We start from the raw sequence: 26,524 nt of genomic DNA, 5'->3' as shown, positions 1-26,524 counted from the left end.
TAATTTCAGTGGTCGGTATATACCAAATGATCAAGTTTTATTCTGAAAATAATAATAGTTTTAGAAACCTTATTTTTCCGACAGAGAAGTAGCATGCAGTAGCGATCACAAGAGGTGTTCGACGCTGGTTTGAATCCTGATCAGTATATTATATAATGCTCTTTCATCATTCATTTCATTATCAGATTACTTATTTCTCGTGGTCTCTTCTAGACTAAAGTGCACAAATATAGGATGTAAAGCAACACAGAATTCCATAAAAAGATTTCAATAAGAAGAGCACGGGGGAATAAATTAAAAAGTTCACTTTTGATTGAAATGAAGAAGCTAGGAGCTGTTATATTTTGAATTGATATTTGATACAGAGAATCACTTAAATCTGTAGAAATTGAGTTTGAAACACAATTTGGAGAAATTAGCTTTGTAAGTGAACTAGTAGTAGACAAGATGGTTGAGTATGGCAGAAAAAAATCTTGTACTTCGATTTATTGTGCTGTTGAACTCTGAAAATCTGCAGATTTCTTCCCCCGTCCTCTTCATAATTAAAATTTAGTGTTAGAAGTTAGGCTAATAGTAATACTAACTGAAATAATGCAAGGAATAATAACCTGTTTTCCATATGGTAAAGAATCCGAAAACGATGTATTTGAGACTCCCGTGGAACCGAGAAGGTGGCGTAAGTCTGGAGGCAAACACGAAGCGAGGTCAGCAAGACTAGCAGAAGGTCTTGGGGAGGAGTAAAGTGGAGTCAGTACAGAGGTTGTAGTAGTTAAATCTCCAGATGCCATCCCTGAGGTAGTGGTTCTAATTCCTGTACTACTGACAACACTGGAAGCTAAAGAAAGAAAGAAAACAAAAACATAAAGTAATTTATGATTATATACACTGCTGATTGTGATAATTACAACACCAAGAAGGAATTACATCCATCCAAACTTAGAGGGTTTGTACGGCAGGATAAGATATACGTAAAACTCCAGTAGGATGGCGCATGTGGATGAACAACACTTTCAGTTTGGTTTGAACTAGTACTGTGAGAGGATTTTTTATGCAACATTCAGGTAATTGAGCGTGGACAAGCAGACGGGAAATGTGTGAGCAACCATAAATATGGCCTGTCGATTTGACAGAACACAATATAAACAGACGAGTTCGAATGTAACTGCATGGTCGTCCACGGAAGGCAGCTTTTGGTACCACGAACTTGGTGCACGTAGAGGATATACCATCATGGCAGAAATGCGTGTGTGGAAACAACAAACAGAAAAGAACTGTACGCAGCGACAATCGAACAGTAGATCATGCAATGTGACCACATTGTGTTATGAGAGACATCTTGTCCATGTAGACGTGACGGACAGTATGACTTCGTCTAGAGTGTTACTCGAAGCTGGAGAACGATGACAAATGTGGATTTATCCGATTGATTGTTTGGTGGCACCTATTGAATACTGTAATAACGACATGCATACATTTACGCTTATATTGACCAAAAACTACAAACGCATCAGGATATAGCTGGTGCGTGAAGACCGTCGCTGGCGAGCAGAGTGAAAGATGGTCGTGTTGTGCCCAGATATGTGGAAGCTATCTTCGAAGAAGCTCACTGCTTGTCTGGACTAGACAATTGTTTGATATGTCACGTGGGATAATTGATACCTTACTCATTGCGGTTTTGCAGCAGGTATTGCTGGAATTTTGTGGACTCGCATATAAGTAGAGTGGCAGACGATTTCTGACAAATACATTCAATAAAAGTTTATTTCTATACCACTTTATATATAATCAAAGTTTGCGGCGTACAGAGGCTCCACCGCCACACTATACTAATGTATCAAGTTAAAAATGTTGTATAGTTCTAAATTTAACAATATTTTTATAGTTACATAATACATGTATGGGAGGGGCCGCGGTGTCTTAGTGGTAGAGCGTTCTCTTCTGTTGCTTGGGGTCCCGGATTCGATCCCAGCCTCCACCAAGTGAACTTTGTGGTGGACAAACACCGTGTGCGTGGGTTTCCTCGGGGTTCTCCCGTTTCCTCCTACTTTCTTCATTTCACCATTTCATTCATTACTCATCATCACGGTCTCCTTTAGCCTTCCCGGTATAATCGTGGGACGTAAAATTCAAAAATTTCATTTCATTTTTTACATGTATGGGATAAATTTAATTCCACTCAGACGAGTTTTCCTTGGTGTTGCATTTTTCACAAATTGTAGTGTATGAAAACTGACAAGAATCACATTTGCTATACGCTTTAGTTAGTATTTACAAAACATGCTAATCACACTGCAACATTTCTCTTGTTTATCTATTCATTGCCTTTACATCTTGTTGGTTCATTTCGTAAAATACTTTTCATTCACAATAATGTTTTCATTTAATGACCAATAATTATTTAATATTTTTAGTGTTGGAGGTATTTAATATTACTAACTTGCATCTAAAACTTAAACAGTGTAAGGTATGTGTATACAGGGTGTTTCAAAACAACACCGACAACGTTTGGGAGGTGATTCCTGACACCAATATAAGAGAAGAAGTATAGACCAACCTGGGTGCGTAAATGCTTCCTTTCGGAGCTGCCGTGTGGACTTTGTGGTGGACAAACACTGTGCTCGTGGGTTTTCTCGGGGTTCTCCCGTTTCCTCCCACTTTCTTCATTCCACCATTTCATTCATTTCTCATAACCACCGTCTCCTTTAGCCTAACCGGCAAAACCGTGGGACGTAAAACTCAAAGATTTAATTTCATTTTTTTCCTTTCGGAGCTGCAGAAAACATGAAAAAATGAACTTTAAATGTACATAGCTCTAAAACTATGAGAACTATTGTAGTCGGGTCAAGACTTCACTTAGGAACTATTTTGTGAGCTATCCAAAAATACATGTTTCAGAATCCTAAGGTACTCAGGAAGAAATTTTTATAGAGAGAGTTTGGCTATGTGCATATAATTTGAAGTTCTCTCCAACTACCTCCATAAAAATGGTTGCGGAAGTACCGCAGGATTCTGAAACTTGAATATTTGGATAGAGCACATACTAGTTCCTAAGTGAAGTCTTCATCCGACTACGGTAGGTCCGATAGTTTTGGAACTATGGACCTTTAAATTTCTTTTTTCTTTTTCTTTTTTTTTTGCATGTTTTCGGTAGGCTATAACTCCGAAAGGAAGCACTTGTGCATCCAGGTTGATCTATACTTTTTGTCTTATCTTGGTGTCAGGAATCACCTCCCAAACGTTGTCGGTGTTGTTTTGAAACACCCTGTATAAAAGAATCAAAGTAATAATCAAATTTCCTGTTAATGGATAATATATCAAGGCTAATGAAATACTTTTTGCGTGGCTTATGAACAATATTACATCAATAAAAACACTATGATTTGGACTGTTTTTTAAAATATAATTCGTAAACTAAAAAAATCTATAAATTAGTAAACTTCAATAGTATTCTTGTAATTGCATATCACTGATTTTAAGAAAAGAAACAAAGCTACTTTGGAGCTCTAGATGTAATTTGATTGGATACTCTCAGTCAGAAAGAGCGATCTAAAATTGTTTAATATTCATTCAACCAATCTACTACCAATCTTTAATGATATGGTGTTAAGCAGTATAGAAAAATAGTATTTAATGACACGTATTAACATGGTTCCCTGAACTATCGACCAGAATAATCCAAACTCAATTAAATCTAAATAATATTTGTTTAACGTTTTAAGGAAAGATTTAGCATTGATACATTAAATAATATATACCTATATTATTTAATAATGTTTAACGAAAATTGTAATTAATAAGGCCACAATATTATAAAATTATCTTGATAATGTAGTAGATAGCGCAATTTAGCACTTAGGATTTTTATTTTGTCCCACAACCTTTTATTATAAAAGTTTTGTTATGTATAAATATAACACTCTACTTATAGTCGGAAGACCAATACAATGTTCTATTAGTTTGTCTGGGTAAAATAAATGTTCCAAGTTCCAAGCAGCCAACGGAAAAATACCGCGGATCTCCAGGCAATCTAAGTGGCTATGGTTAGAAACTCTCTGTCGTCCAAGCAAGTAGGGAGGCGTTTAGGTTCCACAGTGCTCAAGGCAATCTAAACAGGCATGGAAACCACAGAACTCCAGACAAGCTAAGTGAGCAGGAGACCTAAGAGCTCCAGGCAAGCTAAGAGGCTTGGCTTAGGTTAGGTCTCTCAGAGACTGAGGTAAGCTAAGAGAGTGGATGACCAGCCGAAACTGATGCCGATGAAGACCTACAACACGGTATAATTTTTTAATTAAATAGTGCAAAGGAGATAGTTTACTCTTGCAGTGATTTTTTCTCGGACGTTTTTTTTAGAAGTTTTTCTCAAAAACAACTCTGGCAAATTTGTTTGTATTTCATAAATAAATATTGCATTGACAAATCTATTATAGTATAAATAATTTTATTAAACAGTCCAAGACGGGTAGGTTACTTTTGGAGGTGAGTTTTTCTCGAACAATTTTCTGAAAAAAGCAATGCAGGTAATTTTGTACACGTTTCATAAAAAAAAATGTTTCTTTAAGAAATCTACAATACGATATAAATCTTTTTTCGTTTTAAGAAAGTCCATAAGAGGTGGTTTGCTCATTGAATGTTTTCTTCGATAGACAATTTTTCGGAAGCGCCTATTACAATTTTGTTTATTTTAGGTAAATAAATATTTTCGCATTAACTACAACATATGATTAAACTAGCATATAACCTAGCTGTTGCCGCGAACAATATTTTTAATATCTTTCTCCCCCTACGTTCTATTTCTCTTCGTCTTCGATATTGAATGCAAGTGAATAACAGATAAACGCCATAAAACTATTTAAGTCCCATCTCCAACTGGGATGTGCAATTTCCCAAAGCTTTTCTTTATTTGCAACCTAGGATACAAGAAGAACATTTATAGAAACTTTCAATTTTCTACGTCTAACAGTTTTGAATATCTTCCGAACATAAAATAAAAACTATTTAAGCTCCTATACCCCTAAAACACACAATTTCCAAATCCTCGCCTTATTTGCAGCGTACTGTACAAGAAGATTATTTATACAACATTTCAAAGTTCTGTGTCTAATAGTTTCGTGACTTGACGATCTTTATTGTACTTAGAAATACTGTTCATACTATCTCCCATCATTTTCAATTGATAAAGTATCTCTTTTCAGCATTCATTTGCAAATATCATGAGACCACTGAGGATTGGCATCCAATATCGTGAATAATTGTCTGATTATCTGTTCTAAATGATCCAAATCCTGCAGTTGCCTGAAAAACACCTTGTCTTTCACAATATCCCATATAAAGAAGTTGCATGGTGTGAGGTCACATGAACGGCACGGACAACTTGTTGCAAAATGGAGACGAATCCATTCATCGAAATTTTGATCCAAGAAATCCCTCACAACAACACCAAAGTGAGGCAATGTTCCATCTTGTTTCCACGTAAACAGAATGTTTTAGCAAGGAGGGTTATTTTCAAGTTCTGGATTGACAACTTATCGCAACATTGAAGATATTGTCCCTGGCAACTTTTTTTTTTTTTTTTAAAAGAATGGTCCTTTGACCATCAATCCAAATAGCTCTACAAACAGAGACACAAAGGACGTTTAACTTTTCTATCACAATTTCGTGTGGATTGGTATCACTTCAATAAATACAATTGTGTCCATTTACGTGACCGTTTATCTTGGATGAACCCTCTTTTACCTACAAAATTCATTTCCGGAAGTCTCTGTCGTCTTTGTTTCGAATGAGAAACCACTCACAGAACTGCACACGCCAGTCCGGATCATATTCGTGCAACACGTGCAGAAGCTTTAGCCGGTAAGGTTTCATCTTCAAATCCTTTAGCATGATCCTTCAAATGATAATGCCATTTCAAAGTCACGTGCGCTTTCATCCAGATTTCTTTGGGCTATATACACCACTCTAAGAAACAAGTTGCGTGTTTCCTTAGTTTAGAACACTTCGTAGTTTCCTCGTCGCGGTAGATCATACACAGAACATGTAGCCTCGAATCGTTGGTTCAGATCCCTTTTGGCTTGAGGTGATGATGTTCCACGCCTGGAAATTTTTTCCTGAAATCATCACATTTGATTTTTTTTTTTTGTTTCCACAAAGCTTGAAGCACGAAAGTACGTTGTTACTTCATTAATATGCTATTCTTCCCAACACCTGTACTACTTCACACTTCACTCATAGTCAGTACACAACTCTTAAACAAAACACGTACGAAAACATGGTTACCGGTCCAGCCACACTGAGGGATATATTAGTGCCAACACTAGTAAAAAAACAACAAAAAAACGCTCGCATATTTCTTTTCTTTCTTTGTTTTGTTGAAAGCGACATTGTGCCCACTCTATATACATATATATGCAGGGTCGAACATTTATCTTGATACGCCCTTGTAACATTTAAAATAATAGACCAAAGCAAACTATCCAAATATCAGCAGGGAGGCATTTTATGATATACTTCTTAATACCACCATGTTAACAGTGTTGTCATCCCAATATAAAGATGTATTTTTTCAATTAGCACTAAGTCATTTTATTACATATTTCAAATCTACATGTAAAATAAAACTTAACATTTCACTCCTATTATGAAGTGTTCCAAACTAATGTCGCTACAGTTCCACAAACAACGAAAAACAAATTTGGGAGAGTTCTACAATAGTAACAATGGAAATAACATGGACAGAGCAACTAACATCCAAAGTATTTTAGTGCCGAATACTACGATCATCATATGAAATATTTCGAACAAGTAGGAAAAAAACGAAGAAAAAAATAAATTAATAATTTGCCTTTCTTAAAATAACTTTATTCCGGAAAAGTGTTTAGATAAGTATCATACCAAATTACGTAGATGGTATTAAGCAGTGTTGCAAACTTGAACAGAATTTACCACATCTCAAGAATGGTTTGAGATATAAAGTTGATATAAACGTCATTATGATTTTCATTTCTATTGAAAGTTATCTATGCAATTTGATGATGTACTAATCTAAGCAATTTTACGAAATAAAGCCTTCTGAGAAACTATTTAATCCCTTATTACATTGTTCGTATTTATTCTAACTCCACTATATCACGATCATCGTATCAGAGACTAAAGTACTTTGGATGTGCATTGCCCCGTCCGTCTCACTTGCGTTGTTAATACTATAGAGGCCACCAATACTGTGATGTTTTTGATATTGCAGTGGCCTTGGTTTGAAACATTGAATATCAAATGTACCCTTGTAAGTTTTCGTTTAACATGTAGATTTGAAATATGTAATAAATTCAACAAGTCCTGTTTGAAAAAAAATAAATTATAAAAAATATAAAATATAAATCTACGATAAAAAGTGGTCAATTAATATTAATGTATTTAGTATAATTTGTGTTAATGAAGGAGACTTAAGCTTTATATTTAAAAAAAAATCATTTTCTTTTAAAAAAAATAAGGAGAAAAGACATGAATGAAATAACGCTTGTGTGAAGATTTCCTTTTTCTGTTCACAATCAAGAGCTTCAAGGTCTTGGCTTATGCGCTAGTAGGTGTCTACAAATTGGTTCCAGCCTAAGTCCGTTTTTAATTTTTTTGTTTTAAGTATTTCAAGTCCGTTTGTTATTTAATTTTTTGTTGTAAGTATCCCAAGTCCGTTTGTTATTTAATTTTTTGTTGTAAGTATTTCAAATCCGTTTGTTATTTAATTTTTTGTTGTAAGTATTTCAAATCCGTTTGTTATTTAAGTTTTTTGATTGTAAGTATTACTCGTTGTTATTTTTGGAATTTCGCAAATTGCTTTTTGCATTCAAATTTAATTAGTGATTGCTATTGAAAATTATTGTTCATTTATGAATTAATAGTATGTTTGATAAATTGGATTTAAGGTGAAGCAAGGAATTATTAGGGTTATTTCCATTTGGTCAAAAATTCTGGGTCGGAGTAGTGTTCGTAGTTAGTATTGTATTTTTATGTATTATAGTTAAATTATTTATGTTGTATTTATATCTGTATTGTTCGATAATATTACTTATGTGTAATCCGATGGAATATGTGAGTATTGATATTCCGGAGCAATATTCAGGATTGATAACATTTGATAGAACCGGTAGTCTTGAAGCAGATACTAGATCTGATTTTGGACGGTTGAATATGTCACTGACTCCGCCAACTCAAGGTAGTTTTCATATTAGACAACCAGCTATGAGAGCTAATAGTTTGGAATGTGGGGGTAGTTTGCAGTCACCTGCGGATGAATACAATTTTAGTAGATTTGTTAATATTGGGAGTTTGAATGAATCTTTTCGAGATCAGAGGCAAGTTGCTTTTAATGAGCCTTTAATGAGTTCTGGTTCTAATAATGATAGGAATTCGAGAAATTTTGGAAATTCAGGTCCTGGTAAGAATGAGGTTCCTTCTAGGTATTTGTATCTTAGAGATTATTACCGAAGGGTTTCTCAAATTAGAAATTCAACTCCAAAGACTTCGTTACATCCGCGGTATTGTTCTCCGCCCAAGGGAAATCAAATGGGTGACAATGTATTAACAGGGTTGCCAACTTTGCCTAGTACTAATGAATCTTCAAATGTTGAGCATAATCTCCTGATGAAGTATACATTTAAAAAAAACTAGTGATTTTCTAGAATCAAAATTTAAGGAATTTAAAACAACAGATGGCAGTAATAGTTTGCTAGTTTTTGGGATATTAGCAAAAATTGAGGAAACTCTAATGGATACTAACTACTCTTTGAGTATGATTCTTTCTGTTCTTGTTGGGAAATGTGAAGGTTCGTTATTAAAAGAAATTTTGTTTGCATTAAATCATCAAATATCTTGGAATGAGTTAAAATCTAGGCTGGTTAATAATTTTATTACGCCTGTTGCATTGCATTCACTTATTTCTGATAGAATTTATAGACGTGAACGCCTGTCTGAATCAGTTAATCAGTATGTGAGATCCATAGTAATTGCTATGAATGTATTGAATTTTATGGATAGCGAGTCAGACATGGTTAATATCATAGTAGGCGTCATGAATCCAAATTATAGATATAAAATGTTGAATTATTACATCCCAGCTACCCGGTCCGAGTTAATGGATATTGCTAATAAACATGAATTAAATTTTAGAAATCAGTTGGAATATAATAGGGAGATGGGTTTTTCACGGAAAAAGACTAATTTAGTAATGTCAAACCATGATCAGGGTTCTCAAAATCGAGAATATCCAGTGGGTGATAAAAATATTTCTCAGAATAAAGGATTAAATTATTCTTACCCTACTAATGTAAAGAATCGGTTGAAGGTAGAACCTGAGGTTCATGGAAAAAAAACAAGGTTCCTAATGAATGGTCTGATCAATTTAATGCATCTAATACTTCAGTTAAAACTATTCCTAGTGAAATGGATAATACCGTCCCTTCCTTTGTGGTTGGTAAAATTCATAATTATTTAACAGACATTTGTGTGGATGGAGGTTCAAGTTTTAACATTGTTCGACTGGACTTAGTGCGACTTTGTGGATTAGAAAAATTTATTAGCTTGACTCCTGAAAAGGTGGTAAATGCTCCGTCCGGGTTAAATTTTTCAACGAACCGGGAGATAATATTGGCTTTGAATCTCTTAGGTCATTTTGAGAGAATATCATTTTAAGATTGTGGAACAATTGCCTTGCATGTGTCTTCTGGGAACGCCTTTCTTACGATCAACAAACTCAGTTATAGATTATGCTAGAAACTGTTTGATTCTACGCGGTGGTAAGAAACGGGTTAGATTAAATTATAAGAAGATTATTCAAGATAAACATCTGAGGGGATTTAAATCTGGTGATGAGCCTGGCCCAAAGGATGAAATGTTAACTGATCATCGCTCTAATAAACGTGCTAGTTCTTCTATTTCAAAATTTATGGCCTCAATTTTTATTTGTGAGGATGGATTTAATTTTCGGAAGAATGATGCGAGTACTCAGTGTGATTTGGATTATTTAGATCTTGAATCCAATTTATTAGAAATTCAGGCGCCTAGTGCTATCCAGCTGAATCATCTGAGATCTATGATTGATTCAGAAGTTGGAGACGTTCGTAAAATTGAAGATTCCCTTGAATCCATATGGATGGATGAAACACATACGAATTTTGGGAAAACACTGGGTGGTGCGATTGAAAGGTTCGAAGTTACAAATCCAGTTGGGACTCAGTATATTATTTCGTCTTCAAGGGGCAATTGTGTCTCAGTGATTGATCGTTTTTGTGGAAATCAGAGTGGTGAAAATGAAATATCCGATTTTAACTTGGAAAATTCGGGACAGTGCATTGCGAATTCTAGGTTAATGAACAAATTAGGGAATAAAAATAAAAATAGTTTAAAAGAAAAGTCTAATCAACCTTTTGTTTTTGGTTTAACATCTGCAGTTCGGAATATTGAACTTGGTCAAAGTGAACATTCGGCGAACAATGCTAGGTTGCCAGATAAGGATCACGATAGTGTTGTGAAACCCGATGCTAATACTAGTGGAAAGAAAATCAAGCGTAGGAATCGTAGGAGGAAAGGATCAAAGAATAAAACTTTAGTGATAGCTCAGGATAAAAACTTAGCTGAAAAGAAAGTGGAGCTTAGACATTGCAGTGGTCCAGTGAATAAAGTGGATAAGCTGAATTCATTAGATGGTGGTAGCAGCTCTGAGGTATCAGATATTGATGTCGATCAAGCTGAAAACTTTCACAAGTTGATCCAGAGAAATAAAAAGTTTATTTCGGACGAGCCTCATACATCAGATAGTTTACATGATCAGACTACCATGCAGGTGAAAAACCCGGATTGCACACAGTTGAAAAACCACAAAGATAATCGGGATTCTTGGAGATTCAATGAACCAGAGGTGCTCTCTTTCATTGATTCTATAAAAGCAAATTATAAAGATGTGATATCAGATAGAGTAGGGTGTATTAAAAATTTTATTGGTAGACTATATCTAAAGGATAATAAACCATTTAAAGATACACCATTTCCTATTCCAAAAAACAAAGAAAAGATTTTCTGTGATCAAATTCAAGAGTTATTGGATCAGGGTATTCTTGAGGAAGTTGATCATTCTAACTTTGCAAGTAGCTGTTTTCTGGTTCGGAATAAGAATAATACTCATCGCATTGTTGGAAACTACATTAAGGCTAACTCTCTTATAGTAAATGACGTATATCCGTCTCCTAATTTAGAAGAATGCCTTACAGGGTTAGCTGATAAGCGCGTGTACACGAAAATAGATTTACGCCCTGTGTACTTTCAAATCCAGTTAGATAACGGTTCCCGAGACATTACAACTATTGTAACTCCAAAAGGGTGCTATCAGTATACTCGTCTTCCAGTAGGAATTAAGACTGGAAGTAATATTTTGTCTCGTGCGATGGAAAAGGTCTTAGGAGATATGAGAGAAGAGTGTGTTAAATTATTTTTTGATGATGTCCTGATAGCTTCCCATTCAATTGAAGAACATATGAAAATGGTTGAAAAGGTATTGGAACGATTTAAAGAATATGGTATTTCTGTGTCCCCAGACAAATGTATGTTCTTTTACAGACGAATTAACTATTTAGGATATGTGATAGAAGGCGATCAAATGGAAATAGATCCTAGTAGGGTGTCAGCTATTAAAAATATCCCTCCTCCTAGAAATAGACGTGGTCTTATGAAAATTCTCGGTTTATTTAATTATTATTCAAGGTTTGCTTCTGAATTTCAAGAATTAATGGGACCTTTGAGTGCCTTGAAGTCACCTAAGGTTAAGTTTGAATGGACGAAGGAGCATCAAATGTTGCTAGACAGGTTAAAGAGCATTTTGATTGAAAATGTCGTATTAAAAACGCCGGATTTAAACAAGATGTTCATTGTAAACGTGGACGGCTCCGGGAAGTTCGTAGCTGGGTGCGTCTCACAGAAAAATGAGAAAGGCAATCTTCAGCCTGTTGCTTACTTTAGTAAATGGCTTTCGGAGGCTGATAAGCCTTGTTAAAACTATTTCACGTTATAAACATTATCTGATAAATGAATTTGACGTACTCACAGATAATAAGGCGTTAACTTGGATTTTGAATAATAGCAAAAGACTCCTGAAATATGGTCCATTAGTGGAAATACTGTGTCCGTTCAATTTTAAGATAAAACATGTCAGATCAGCGGACAATACAGTTGCGGACTTTCTGACCAGGATTTATGATCCTTTTGAGTTCGATATTTTGGAAGGGCCTGTAGGACTAGCTGCTTTTAAAAAGAACATGGAAATAGCTAATAGGTGGAAACTTCCTTTAGTAGAAGATTCGATCGATAAGTTACAGCGAGAGGACATCGAGCTGAATGAAGTAAGAAAGAAATTAGAGTGTGGGGAAAGTATTTCAGGATACCTTCTGAATAATAAAATACTCATGAAGAAGACCAAATCTGTTATGAATCCATTTAAGGTAGTAATTCCTAAAAAACTACGGAAAATTTTGATAGAATATCATCATGATGACAGATTAGTGGGAGGTCATTCTGGTACTTATAAGACATTAAAAAAGCTGATGAGGAAATTTACGTGGGAAAAAATGAAAGAGGATGTTAGAGACTATGTTTCAACATGTGATGTTTGTCAAAAATCGAAAGAATTTAATCAAAAGAAGATGGGTAATCTAGCTTCTGAATTCAGCAAAAGGATTAACGCTCATTGGATGTTCGATATAGTAGGTGTTCTCCCAAATTCTCAGGGATATAAGTTTATTTTGATTGGGGTTGATAACGCCAGTCGCTTCGTTGTATTGGAAAAGTTGAGGACTATCAATTCAACTGTGGTAGCAAATAAAATGATGGAGATTTTCAATCGGTTAGGTTTTCCGGAGGCCATATCGACAGACAATGCATCCATCTTTGTGTCAGAGAAATTTAGAACATTTTTGTTTGGATTGGGGATTCGTCATATCAGACTCAGTCCTTATCACCCGGGAGGAAATGCAGCGGAGAGATTCATAAAAACCTTAAGGGCGGCGTTACGTGCCTATATATCGAAGAAGCAACATTTGTGGAGCAATCTTATTCCTCAATTACAGTTTACACTGAATATTAGCGAGCATGAGGGACTGAAGATGTGTCCAATCGAATTGTTTTACGGACGTCCTTATTCAACACCATTAGATAACCGATGGAACATCGTAAGTTCAGATTATGGTGGTAAGTCATCTGCTGAATTGTGGAATAATGCAATTGTAAATATGGAGAAGAGCTGGAGTAAACGACGGAAGTTGATGATGAGAAGAAGAAACCCAGTAAATTTCAATATTGGCGATAGAGTGTTATTAAAAACTCACGTAAAATCTTCATTGAAGGAGAAAATTGCTAAGTCCTTAGCAGATAAGTGGTATGGTCCGTTTGTGGTGAGGAGTTTCTTAACTCCAAATACGATACTTGTTTCTGATGAAAATGATACACGAGATTCTTATCGTCGATCCCATGTTTCAGAAGTAAAGGTTTATAGAGATAGAAGAACCCTAGATAGAGTTGTGGACGAAAATTAAAATTCCTTAGAAAGACCTTGCTTTATCCTTAAAATTTGCAACTAGTTTATTGTTCAATGAATTTGTAATTTCATTAAAGATGTTAGTAATTTTGGAAATTTATCAGTTTATTATTGCTATTTTTATTAAAATTTAAATTATTACTTATTATTGTAAATATAAATTTTACTATGGCCATAGTGAAATAAAAAATTGTAAATAGCAGCAAAATAACTATATATATTTAAGTAAATTTTTTTGAAAAATTGAAAATATTTTAGAATATTTAACGTTGTTTGATATATATATACATATAATATTGTCATTCATTTGAGAGTTATTATAAAAGTTTATTGTTGTATATATGTTTTGTTAAAATTTGTGTCTTATGATCTTTTTGTTTTCCGTAACTTGCCAAGAAGAAGATGTCGAAAAATTCTTGGATTAAGAATTTTTCTCTCTAGGGCGGCGAGTCTGTAACGTGCCCGTTACAAGTAACGAAAAAAAAAGAAATTATAAAAAATAAAAAATATAAATCTACGATAAAAATGGTCAATTAATATTAATGTATTTAGTATAATTTGTGTTAATGAAGGAGACTTAAGCTTTATATTTAAAAAAATCATCATTTTCTTTTAAAAAAAATAAGGAGAAAAGACATGAATGAAATAACGCTTGTGAGAAGATTTCCTTTTTCTGTTCACAATCAAGAGCTTCAAGGTCTTGGCTTATGCGCTAGTAGGTGTCTGCGTATGGTCATAGCCTTGCCACCGCAAGCAGCTTGCCTCGGCTAGCTGACTTGGGCTGGAATATCCGAACGTGCAACATCTGGTTTGTTTGGTTGTTCGAATGGATTACGAATCGAAACGGACGTTTCGTGTTTGCTTCGCTTTTTCTTGTCTTGAAGTCTTCGTTGTAGAAGAGTGTGATATTGAAGTGAAATAAGAATAACCCTAATACGTGAGGATTATGATAATCGTAATATTTCATTTAGTGCAATATTACGTGTTTTTGTTTGTTCCTATAAAACTAGTGAAATTAGTGTTGCTTGAAAAGTCGATAAAAGTGTTGAAAGGGAGGCTTGGTTTAGCTCTCTCTGATTCTGTTAACAAGCAAATTACAGAAAAGTGCCTTTGTGATACTCAGGATCACATAATTATAATTGTTTCTGAATTTTTTCTCAAATTTGTGAATGTGGGAAATTGTGGATCTACGTCCCATTTTCTCAATTAAGTTACTGTTTGAATTGGGATCGTTAAAACTAAACCCTGAGCATAACCTCACTATACTGTGGATTATTCTTGTTTCGAGAAGTGAGTCCAAGGCAGTTGAGGGCAGAAAAACTACAAAAATAAGAGGTAAAAACGTGGATTTCCAAAGGTGAATGATTTCTCAATTTTCCTATTACATTGTTTGTCTGCGTTCATTCTGTGTTTTTCAGTGGGTTGTCTTGTTGGCTTCCATTTGGCTAGATTTCCGCGGAATATATAGAAATTTAACGCGAGTAAACTCGGAAAATCCAGGGGAGCAAAGGTAGAGGGATTATACTCGAAACCTTTGAAATGTACTTGTTACCCTATGTTTATTTCAGGTGTGAAGTTCATGATTTTGATTAATGGAGTAAAAATCGAAAATCTTATTAATTCTGATTTGAATATTTATAAACTGAACGTAAAAATTATTTCTTTTTTTTTCTAAAAAGTAAAGATTGTTTGACGTATTCGTATTGTTTAGGGTAATGTTTGACCGGTTTATGTTTGATAATGTTTGGAACTTACAACACATTTGATTGGATGTAGTAAAGTCTGTTGCGGTTGTTTTCGGTCGTAAAATTTCATTTCCAAACTAATTTGCGTTAAATTAGTTAAAATAGTATTTTTTTAATAAGTATCTACGGAAACTTTTCCTTTGATTTGAAAGAAAAGGTAATCTTCATTCAGTATTTATTTAAGGTGCGAATTAAATTCTTATTAAAAGGAAAGAAAATATACTATGGTAAATTAAAGAGGTCCTTGACTGGCCTAGAGTATAGATAATTGCGTCAAACTTGAGAGGTTCCTGACTAGCCTGGAGAATATAGTTTATTGTTCGAATTTAAAGATTTACGATACATCGGATGATTCTTTTCTGGAATTATTATTATTTTTGTCGCTTCTAAAACTGATTGAATAAATAATTGATGAATCCAGATTTTGACTTGGCAGCGAAAACACAGATTATTGTAATTATTTGTAATAAACATATTTTTTTCTTAAATTGTTGTGTTGTTATTGGTTTATATAATTAATGTTAATTTATGTATTATTACCCCTCTGGATTTCCGAATTGAAAATAACAGCTGAGCTTTCTGGGTGTTTGTGCGTGTAAAGCCTCTTCTGCGGCCAGGTTGGATTGGGTTTTCCCACCTTGTCCGCTAGGCTACGGATAGGGGCGTTACATTGTATTACAGAGTATATCAAACAATGTCTTGCTGCCGATTTTTGTATGGTACTAAATTTCAGTTTTTTGTTTATTAGTTTAAAACTTACAACTGTGTATCAAGATGAATGGTCCATATCCACCCTATATATCCTGTATATATAAACTCTCAATTATCCCTTAGGATAAGCAACTTCCAAGACCCTTCCCTAATTTGCCGTTTAGGATGCAAGGAAGACGTTAATACAACATTTCTATGTTCTACACCATTTAGTTTTGGAGATCTGGAGAAGTATAAAAATTATTTAAGCCTGCCACCATCCTCTTAAAATATTTTTTTTCGCCAAAGCTCGTATTATATATATAAATCTACAGCCTAGCGTGGAGGAGGAACATTTACACAAAATTTGAGTGTTCTATGGTTAGTAGTTTATGAGATATGTTGAAGAGTAAATCAGTGAGTCAGACAGTGACTCTACTTTTTTACATATATAAGTACATACAGGGTGGGCTATTTATATTGATCCGTGCTTGTTACTTTTAAACTAATGAACAGAAATACTAAAATTTTGTACCATGCAAATATTGGAAGAGACATTCTTTGACATACTCCATAATATCACCAAAGGTAAACAGTGTTGCTAACCCAATAAAGTTATATTTTTTTGAAGTAGCACTATGTCAGGGTATTGTATATTTCAGATCAACATAATAAACGGAAACTTCCTATATTAGACTTTTTGTTCAATGTTGGAAACTAAGGGCGCTAGAATATCACAAACATCCTAAATTTGGTGGCCTCTACAACAGTAATAACGCAAGTAAGAGAGACTGGGCAATACACATCCGAAGTACTTTACTGTCTAATGCTATGATCATGTTATAACGGATTTCGAATGAATAGGAACAAAGTTATAAGATGTTGAAAATTTGATTTCTTTCAAAAGTCTTTATTTCGAAAAACTACTTGGATGAGTACCTCATCCAATCACATAGATGTTTTTCAATAGATGTGTAGATCGCAATGCCTTTTGCAGCAATATGTTTTGTTCTGAAGATATGGGAAAAAGGTTAAATCTTGGAACACTGCTTAAAATTATGAAATTATGAGAAATTATATATTATTATAATTACATCTACCAAAAATATTGTTGTAATACAATGGATGCAAATGAAATCTAAAATTGTTCTTAAAAGTTCCCACAAATACACCATTTTAAGCAAAATTTAACCATTTTTCAGGTTATTGTATGAACACAAATTCCGAATGTAACTAAAAGATGACGAAACGTTTTCAAACGAAACGGGAATTTGTCATCGATTGATCTTTGATTTTTTTATAATGAATTATTTTCGAAAAATAGAAAAGAATACACCATGACTTCTCCGACGATCCAAAATGTAAAAAGTTCCATCTGAAACAATTGTTAACCCCATATAGAAGTTTTAGAAATGGAAAAGGAATGAAACAAACTTACCTTGTAAAAGTCCAAGAGCGGAACCAGGCCGAGTAACTGGATCAACTCCCATTGCAATTTTTCTAAGGTTCGTTTCACTGGCACTTGGGCGAGCCAATGTAAGATTTGATGTTAAATTCGTTCGTGCATTTATTGTGTTATCTAACGAAGTTTGTCGTAGAGGAGAAAACGATCTAGGAATGGAAAAGAAATCACTACAGCTGGAATGAGCATGCTCTGTGGATACTAACATGAATCAATAGATATTTCAACATGTTGAATTTGATATTACTACGTTGAAGTTAGCTGTTTATGGTTTAGCGTCCCTTTATAGCATCAAGGCTGTACGAGACGTGGAATCCAAACAAACTATAATAGTTCAAATTTTATGGCTCTTCAAATGAGACTTCTTGCACCATTATTGCATTTAAATATGTAGTTAGAAACAGTTGAGTGAGTTATGAAATACATGTGCACTTTTAATAAACAAAGTATCCCAAAACAAATTTTCTCACAAGTTTTCCATAAGTGTTACTCTTAGTAGCATCAGAAAAAGAACTAGCTTATGCATTTTTATATATTTTGTAAAACTATTTGTCCACGTTACGGTGAAAAACAATTTTATTCGTTAAGCAATTTTATATTATACGTTTGTTTATTTTAAATCTTGTCATGTGTGTGAAACAAATGGTATTTCTAATGAAGGGTAAATATTTCTTATTATTATACTATTGCATTTTTTGAGTGTTTAAAAAACTCAAGGTTTCCGTGAAAGCTAATATACTTTCCCATGTTACTTTTCTTACGAAATTTTAAAATGAGTTACATATATGATTGTAAGTTGCAGTACGATTAACGCAAATTTTGAAAGAAATTGACAATTATAAATTATATATTTACCTAAATCTATCCTGTATTGGTTGTGATTTACTTCGTTCTCTCTTTTTACTTGATGGAAGAGGCGCCGCTTCCTGGTCAGATGGAATTGGAGGCAACTTTCGACGCATTCTCAACGACTTCTGCGAGTCTGTCTCACTAAGCGTGTCAGAAGAATCACCACCAGTGTCTCTTGCGCTTCTTGGCGTTCCTACAGGCGTTCCTTGTGGAGTTCCTATAGGTGTACCTGCAATGGTAAAATCATTGTACACTAATGGGAAATGAAATTGTTATACCTATACAGTGTGGCACAAAATTTAGGAATCTTTCATGAAGTATCTGTAAAAGAAGAGTATTTCATGATGCTATGAGGTTGTTTGTTATTGCTGATGCGCCTACTCTCTACTGATGCACCTTCAAGATACTGTGCGGTCCCCAAGCTTCGCCCTGCCTTGACTCGGTATACTTAAAATTCTAGCTTGTAGTAATCACCTAGCATAAATTGGAGCGTATTTCTCTCATTTTAGGAGCATATACTTTCCCAGAATATATTTCACTAGGATATATTATTTATGTTATTTATGGCATACACAGGTACATCGGCATATCGTTTATGGCATATAACTTTGCAGGCATAAATCTTTATCCAGGGCTAAAAGGCATTACTAGATAATAATGGAAATAACTATAATTTATAAACTACTATTTCCGATGGCGCCCTCTAACTGTTTCAAATGGAGTATTGACATGCGTACGTTCGGCAACAAAAAAGTATAGGACGCATGAGGACGCTATTTCTGCGAAAAACAATATGAGTTTCGTTGTTGTATTTTTTGTATTCTTAATATGTACGAAATTTCTAGTATGAGTAGTTGGGTGATCCTGTTTCTGAAGGATGGTTAACATGAGTTACAGGAAATGAGTTCCAAACAGTTCTGCGTACAGCGTTGAAATATTGTGGCAAACAGACATCCGGATGATTTTTTCCAAGACGAAGGTGAGGGTGGAAGAAGACTGACACATATGCGAAGTCATGAATACACACGCATGAATAGATAGATATACGCATACACATAACAGTTCTTGCAAAACAACAATTGTTTACACACATTAAATTTATGAACTACTGTAGATTACTGCAGTATTTATTACGGAGGTCATTTGGGAAAGGTAGGAAGCAATTTCGATAAAGTAAAACTCTTATGTTGGTTCACAATCTTGACCTCTTTCCCCTTGAAAAATTTAAAGTGACGCTGGCTGGTGTATTTAATTTTTTAAACGCTGTAGTGTATGACTTAGCGAATTTAATTTCTTTTCAACTGTATTTGGAAGAGCCGAATCCCTTTTGAAAATCCAGGGAAAAACATTACTCCTCATTGCCCCGCCCTGGGGGCATCATGGTGGCAAAACTTTGTTACAAAACATATCCAAAGTCATTAACATAGTAAATTAGTGAAATAATTCTTGGTTACACGTTTCATAAGTTTATATATATACTAGCCTTTGGTTAACTGGGGATTGCACAGTCAGATCCCTGCGTTTGCAAAGCCTACGACATCGCGTCTCTTACATATCAGCCTTTGCATCAAGAGTAAATTTCCTGCATATGCTCGTAACATTTCCTGAATTCGGCCCAACTGTGGGCTTCGTCCCCTGACCCCCACGTTTACTCGGCCTACGAAATCGCACCTCTTAAACTCACAATTCTACCGAAATTCAAGTTTATTTTCGTATTTCAACTATCTAAAAGATAAGATTTTGAACCCCAAGAAAACGTTCATTTAAATAACATGAAGAAATTCTTCATCGCCCCTTTAGATCCCCTAAAAATTAAAAATATTCATTTATGGTAGTTTTCCTGTCGGTTAGTCCCGAAAAGCTACAATCATGTCAAATTTAATCATTATAGCCCTGAACGAAGTGACCAATAATTTTGGGGTGTAGAAGGTGTCCCATATAAATACCATGGTGTTTTATTTATATAGACATAGATATATAATTGTTAATTTCTTTATTCCTATTTTGTTTCTATAAAATTATTTGGGATGGGGGAATAATCACAATTATATGGGAAATTCCATGCTTTCTTGATGAAAACTTCGAACTATGCGCCTGGTATCACTGGCTCACAGCAAGTTTTATGAGAAGGTAAGCCTGTATACTTTCAGTAGTTTTGTTGTGTTTTTTTCTTTTCTGTGTATTATGTTAGTAAAAAAGAACACAAATACATCTGCAAATAAAAGTTTAATAAGTAAATTTTCTTTTTCAATGAAACAAGCTTTCTTTGACACATTCTATTGCAATAAATAAAATATATATTTGTTTGCTTGTTTGTTTATCATTCCCAGCACTGGGCTGTAGGAGATGTGAGTCTAAAATTTAAGGTGCAGTCTGAACTACCATAATGGGTCAAACTTTAATTCTGTCTCACCCAAAATAGGACTTGTTTTCACCTTCAACGACAAGGAACTCGTTTGCAATAAAGACTGGTATTCATATAAAAAGTGTGTTAATTATCTAAATATGACAAGAGCTCCTTACTGCTTTTGTTTTAATTACGTACTTGATAAAACCAATACTGGAACTCATACTGGAACTTGTTTGCCCATGGAAGCTAAATTATATGGTATAGTACTAAAGATATGGTATTTTTTGTGAACTGTAACTGTTCATATATGAATCCAGAATTAATGTATTGTCTTGTGCTCTATTTAAAACTATCTAAAAGATAAGATTATGTAGTTATATACAAAATAAATTGTTTCGTTAGTATTGTTGAGGTGTTGGACCTCGTCTTATTATAAGCGCAGATGTTCGTTCATTTCAAGCTACTAAATACAAAAGCATATGTATCTGGCTTTTGGTTATCGCTATTATTTGTAAATTAAAAGGTGTAACTAAAAAAACGTAAATATCATATGGGTTAGTCATTCAGAACCAAAATTTCTTGTGGTCTCTTAACAACCATAATTGTACGTAGCATCACGTGTTCTCGTTTTGAACGAGTCCTGCTTTATTTTGCAGTTTTGCAGTCGATGATAGATCTACATAACCTGAAAGTTGTAATTGTTCCATCTATGTACATGAAACATCACAACACGGTGAAGCACTGGAATTATAGTGCGGACTGGACTGGGATCTTAGTGGGATGTCATCCGGAAAGGTAACTTGACAATTCAATTGTACAGAGATGAAATTATCAGTCCTGATACTGTGCCATTGACTTCCTCTCGTTCACTTTCATGCATGATAATATCCGTCTTAACTGCGGGAGGATACTGCAGAAAGAGGCCATCGCGAAGATGTCCTCTTCTTTCCCAAACTTCAATGCAATAGAATATGTTTGGGATGATCTTGGAAGACATATTGCTGCAAGGCCAAGACCTCCCACATGTCTCCAACACCTGGAAATGTGTCTCCTGGAGATACGACGAAGATTCATCCAGTGTCTTATCGACAACCTCATTCAGTTAATGTAAAACATGTGTGCAGCTGTGTTAGAGTTCGAGAAAACCTAATATCTTACGAATAGTTAATTTCTCTGGTGCACTTGTCTATTTGTATTAACTTACTGACTCTTCCTACTTGCATAAACCCCATGTGGGGCTGTGTGCAGTGATAGTGCTTTATTACAGCATTGTATTAGCTATAAAATACAGACTGTCAAGCACACATAAATTATTTTTACGTAATTATCCGGATTGCTTTTTTAAAATAATTTTTTTTTACCGTTTTCCAGATGTTTAGGCCAGTGTAGAATACATTCAAGTATTGTCATTTACGATACATTCTTGACACCTCTATATTTTGGATACGTGTAGATATGACTTTATGGGAATATACAATATGAATTTATTCAATATTTGGTTATAATATAAAATGTAACGGTAACATTTACAATCTTTGAAAGTGTTCTTCTAGTTAGTAAAATATGTGAATTGTATTTTTATAAATGAAATCGATAATAAAATTCAGCCGCTTTAAAGGCGAATAGAACGTTAATATTTTACGACACATCAGACCATATAAAAATTGAACTCAAAGTAAAGTTAGAAAATGCGAGAACACATCGATACCGGCTAATTCACGTGGAATTTTTTGAATATTTAAAAGTGTGATTCCTTTTAAAGAAACTGGAGCTCTTATGATTAAAAATGTAATATGATACAGCAATATCATGTATTTTTGCTTCGTTTATTGTAACAATTTAAAGATAGATGCCAGCTATTCAAAGTACCCCATGACTGAATTCGTGTTCATGTAAGATCGTTTTCTGTTAGTTTTAGAGATAGCATATTACAGAAGATGTTTGAGTAATTCATTTGAAGACATTAAAATGTCACAAAAGTTTGAAACTTTATGGTAGTGTTAAGTAATAAGTATATTAGGTGGATTTGATTTTAGTGTTCCTCTCAGCAGCGAGGCTACATGAGACATGGACATACAGCGTAACGTAGGATTCGAACAGTGTTAAGTAGAAATTGTAAGCCCATTACAACAGTAACTTCTGGTTTGTTTAAAATTTAAATATATAAGTATTTCAAGAATACTTTTGCCGTATTAACATCTCAACAAATATAATTTGAGTTTACATAGCAGAACAGTAGTAAGGAGATAAATGTTTACTTATTACTGAATTGCTTTGTGTTACTTTCAACTTCTGGTAGCATTATACTAAATCAACATTTTTTTCCTTTCGAGGAGTTAGTTGAGAATACTACATTTAAACGTAAAGCAAGCAGGTACTATTGAACAAATACTATAATATATTGAACAAACATGTACTTTCTAACTTCTATAGTCTACGTTGGATTAGCAGGCATAACTAATTGCTACGACCTTTTGTGAAAAGAGGATGCATGATCTATCAACGTGACAACCATAATTACTTTAAATGCACATCAAATTCAAAAATAGGATATTACTATTAAAGTAGATATTGATAATTAAATTAATAATATTATCAGCGGTTATTATTATTTCTTCGCCTTCACGATATTCACGTGTTACTTTAATAAATAATAAATTAAAAAGGGATTGAGGCATAAATGTTTGACGTGATGTATCTATGCTATTATTCAATCTAAATTCAGTAACTACAACGTGTGTCTACTGGCTAAATGTGTTGTGGTGAATACTTTACTAAGTGCAGTCCTACTACAAATGTTGTACTTCTAACAGTTGTGCTGTTACATATAAGCTGTACCTGGCATTATTAATCCTGTGGATGGTACCACAAGCATGGGTGCTGATGCAGGAGACACGCATACAGCTGAGTCCCTGCTGGTTTGTGGATTCATGTGTAACACATCAGGATAATATAATAGTGACCTATAAAATAGAGGTCACAAGCAATGTAGATAAGAAGTGTTTAGAAATTAGTTCTTGCGGAGAACTAATCTTAATTAAGAGGAGTGCCAAATAAGAGTTAATTTTCGTGCTTTTCTCTTAATATGAATTATTTTGGTTTAACTGATTTGCTCTAATTTGTAATCTAATATAATTTATTATAATGCTAATTGATACTTTTGCAATGGCTAAGTTAACTGTAACTTTTCTCCTAACGTATATATTTTTAGATTCTTTTATGGCAAAATTTTAAGTATTATTAATTAATTGTTCAAATTTATCTTTCCGAAATTTAACAAGAAAGGAAAATCATTTTAATAAGTACCTCTGATTGCTTGAGGGTGTTTGTCCGGAGACAACAATACCAGCGACTGGAGACACGACTTGAGGCTTCATCATGGTGGTACCTTCAACTGTTGAAATTGATTGTTAGAAATTATATAGTCTGATATGCTTACGAATATCAGAGAATGGGATCTCCACAATTCACAAATAATGATAAATGTCTGTTACTTTCTCCGGCACTTTGTTAGAAAGTTGATATAAGAGGAAGAAAAGAATGCTACAATAATACTCGTAAATAGTTTATAACCTAGTTCAATGCTTGATTTGATGGAACCAACTATCAAGAAAGAAAATACTATACAACACAATTTTACAAAATAATATTCCTTAACATCGGGAAATGAATGAGAATACTGAGTACATATGAAGATGTACATAGTGTTTGTGCACTTACAGGATAAAGAATAAAAATCACGCTTGAAATAAAAAAGTTCACAAATCCTATTCTAATATTAACTTTAGAAAGTAAACGTAATTAACGTTGTTTGATATTTCAAGAAATAACGTAATTTTTTTTTGCGATTGTATATCAAATTATTAAACTGTCAAACTGTGCTATGCATAAGTGTCGGAAATCTTATAGAATAGCTATATGTCCGTCTGTCGTCCATCTGTTAACAAGCATCAGACCAAAAATAGAACAAGACATCGATAAAAGGTTGAGTTATTTTAAAAATCGATCCGGCTTCGAAGAATAGATTGCATTTTCTTCGTTATTCTGCTACTCAAACCGGAAGTGCTAGAAATAAACCATTTCCTGTTTTAATGTTCATCGAAATAGGACAGAAACGATAATAGGTAGTGATAATTTTTTGCCCAATCGATTCAGCGTCTCAAGGAAAAATATCGTTACCATCCGCAACACTCTTCCGAAACCAGAAATGATTTAAATTTACTACTACTTCCGGTGTTAATGCTGATTTCCATAGAACAAAAAAAAAAAAAAAAGTAAAATATATTGAGAAGCGATTTCTTGCAGTCGATTCAGTGTCCCAAGAATATGTCCCATATCACTCTATTCAAAATTGAAGTGGTAGAAATAAACATTTTCCGTTTCAACGTTTATCGCTATAGAACAGAAATGGGAAAATATAATGACAAGCGATTTTTTTTTCATCGGTTCAACGTCTTAATAGAACACATCATTGCCACCCACAATATTCTACCGAAACCAGAATTGATTCAAATTTACTAGTACTTCCGATTTCAATACTGATTTCCGTACAGCAAAAGCCGTAAATGATATCGAGATGTGCTTACTTGCAATCGAATCAACGTCCCAAGAACAAGTTCTATCTCTTCCTCCTGTTCAAAGCAGCTGTGGTAGAAATAAGCCATTTCCAGTTTCAAGGTTCATCGTTATAGAACAGAAACGGTAACAGATAGAGACAAACATGTTCTTGCAGTCGACCATCTCCCTACGGAACACTTTATGGAAAACGGAAGTGGTTGAAATTTCCAATTTTACATTGATTTCGAAAGAGGAAAAACGGTAAAAGATGTCGAGAAGCGGATCTTACAATCGATTCGATGTTGCAGAGACAGGTCCTATGTCTTCAGTTTACCCTCTATTCAATCCAGATGTGGTAAAATTCAATTGTTTCCGGATTTAACATTGATCGTCGTACAACGAAAAGGTAATAGATAACGACGAACGGATTTCAACAATTGATTCAGGATCTCAAGGAAACAACACTCTGCTAAAACCGAAAGTGGTTGCAATTTGCTAGTACTTTTGGATTCAATACTTATTTCCGTTGAGCAAAAGACGGTAAGGATATAAAAAAACGGTTTTTGAAACAGATTGAGATACGTCTCGACTTTTATCTACCTGTTGAAACTGAAGTGGTGAAAATATACGATTTTTCGATTATATCACTGATTCCAAAATGGATAAAATGGAAATAGTCAGCGTCAAACAGTTTTGTTTATTGTGGATTCAGTACTAGGAATGTGTTTCCTGTGTGATTTTATTTCATTGTAACAAAAAGTGATGAACATCAACTACCATTTCCGGTTTTTATTTTGGTCTTCATAGATTGAAAACGGTAAGAGATAGCGAGTTATATTTTATTGATATGGATTCAGCATCCGAGGAACAGAATTTAATGTTTGATTTTATTTTTCTATTATAACGAGTAGTTATAGATATACTAATTCAAGTTTGAGTATTGAATTCCCGTAGTTTGGAAATCTGCTGCAGTTTAACACTGTGAAAGAAAACTCAATTGTTTTTTCAATACTTTGCTCCATAATAATAATTATTTCTATATTTCGTATTCTCTTATACGTACAGAAAAGGTTTTAAACAGTAAATATTGAATAAAATAGCAATGAAGAACATGCATCTGAAGTTAAATGAAATCGATCTATTTTGAGAAGTGAAATGTAAATGCGGGAAATATACGTAGTATTTGTTTGAGAAATATGATTTGTACACAGTAAAACATAAAATTTCACATTTTCTGGCAGAATTTTTTTTTCTCATTTTACACAATAATAAATGGAAAACAGATGTCGGGAGAGGAATGCGTT

General features: G+C 34.0%; 1 protein-coding gene across 11 annotated transcripts in view; it reads right to left on the bottom strand.

Moving 5' to 3' along the window:
* LOC145688130 (uncharacterized) overlaps nucleotides 1–26,524 on the bottom strand; it is a 669,087-nt gene that overhangs the window by 232,953 nt on the left and 409,610 nt on the right. For 9 of the 11 annotated variants that reach the window (XM_081761906.1, XM_081761908.1, XM_081761909.1 and 6 more), the window contains 5 exons: nucleotides 23,970–24,057; nucleotides 23,502–23,626; nucleotides 18,320–18,542; nucleotides 17,441–17,634; nucleotides 609–835 (listed from right to left, as the gene is read on the bottom strand). In XM_081761906.1, coding sequence (XP_081618032.1) covers nucleotides 609–835; nucleotides 17,441–17,634; nucleotides 18,320–18,542; nucleotides 23,502–23,626; nucleotides 23,970–24,057 — 857 coding nt within the window. The remainder of the gene's footprint in view (nucleotides 1–608; nucleotides 836–17,440; nucleotides 17,635–18,319; nucleotides 18,543–23,501; nucleotides 23,627–23,969; nucleotides 24,058–26,524) is intronic. The other 2 variants (XM_081761907.1, XM_081761911.1) reach the window with 2 other exon arrangements.

The sequence above is a fragment of the Thermobia domestica genome, chromosome 6 (genome assembly GCF_964235325.1).
Source record: "Thermobia domestica chromosome 6, izTheDome1.hap1.1, whole genome shotgun sequence".
Lineage (NCBI taxonomy): Eukaryota > Metazoa > Arthropoda > Insecta > Zygentoma > Lepismatidae > Thermobia > Thermobia domestica.
The sequence above is the reverse complement of the archived record's forward strand: the minus strand, read 5'-3'. Positions and strand labels throughout refer to the sequence as shown.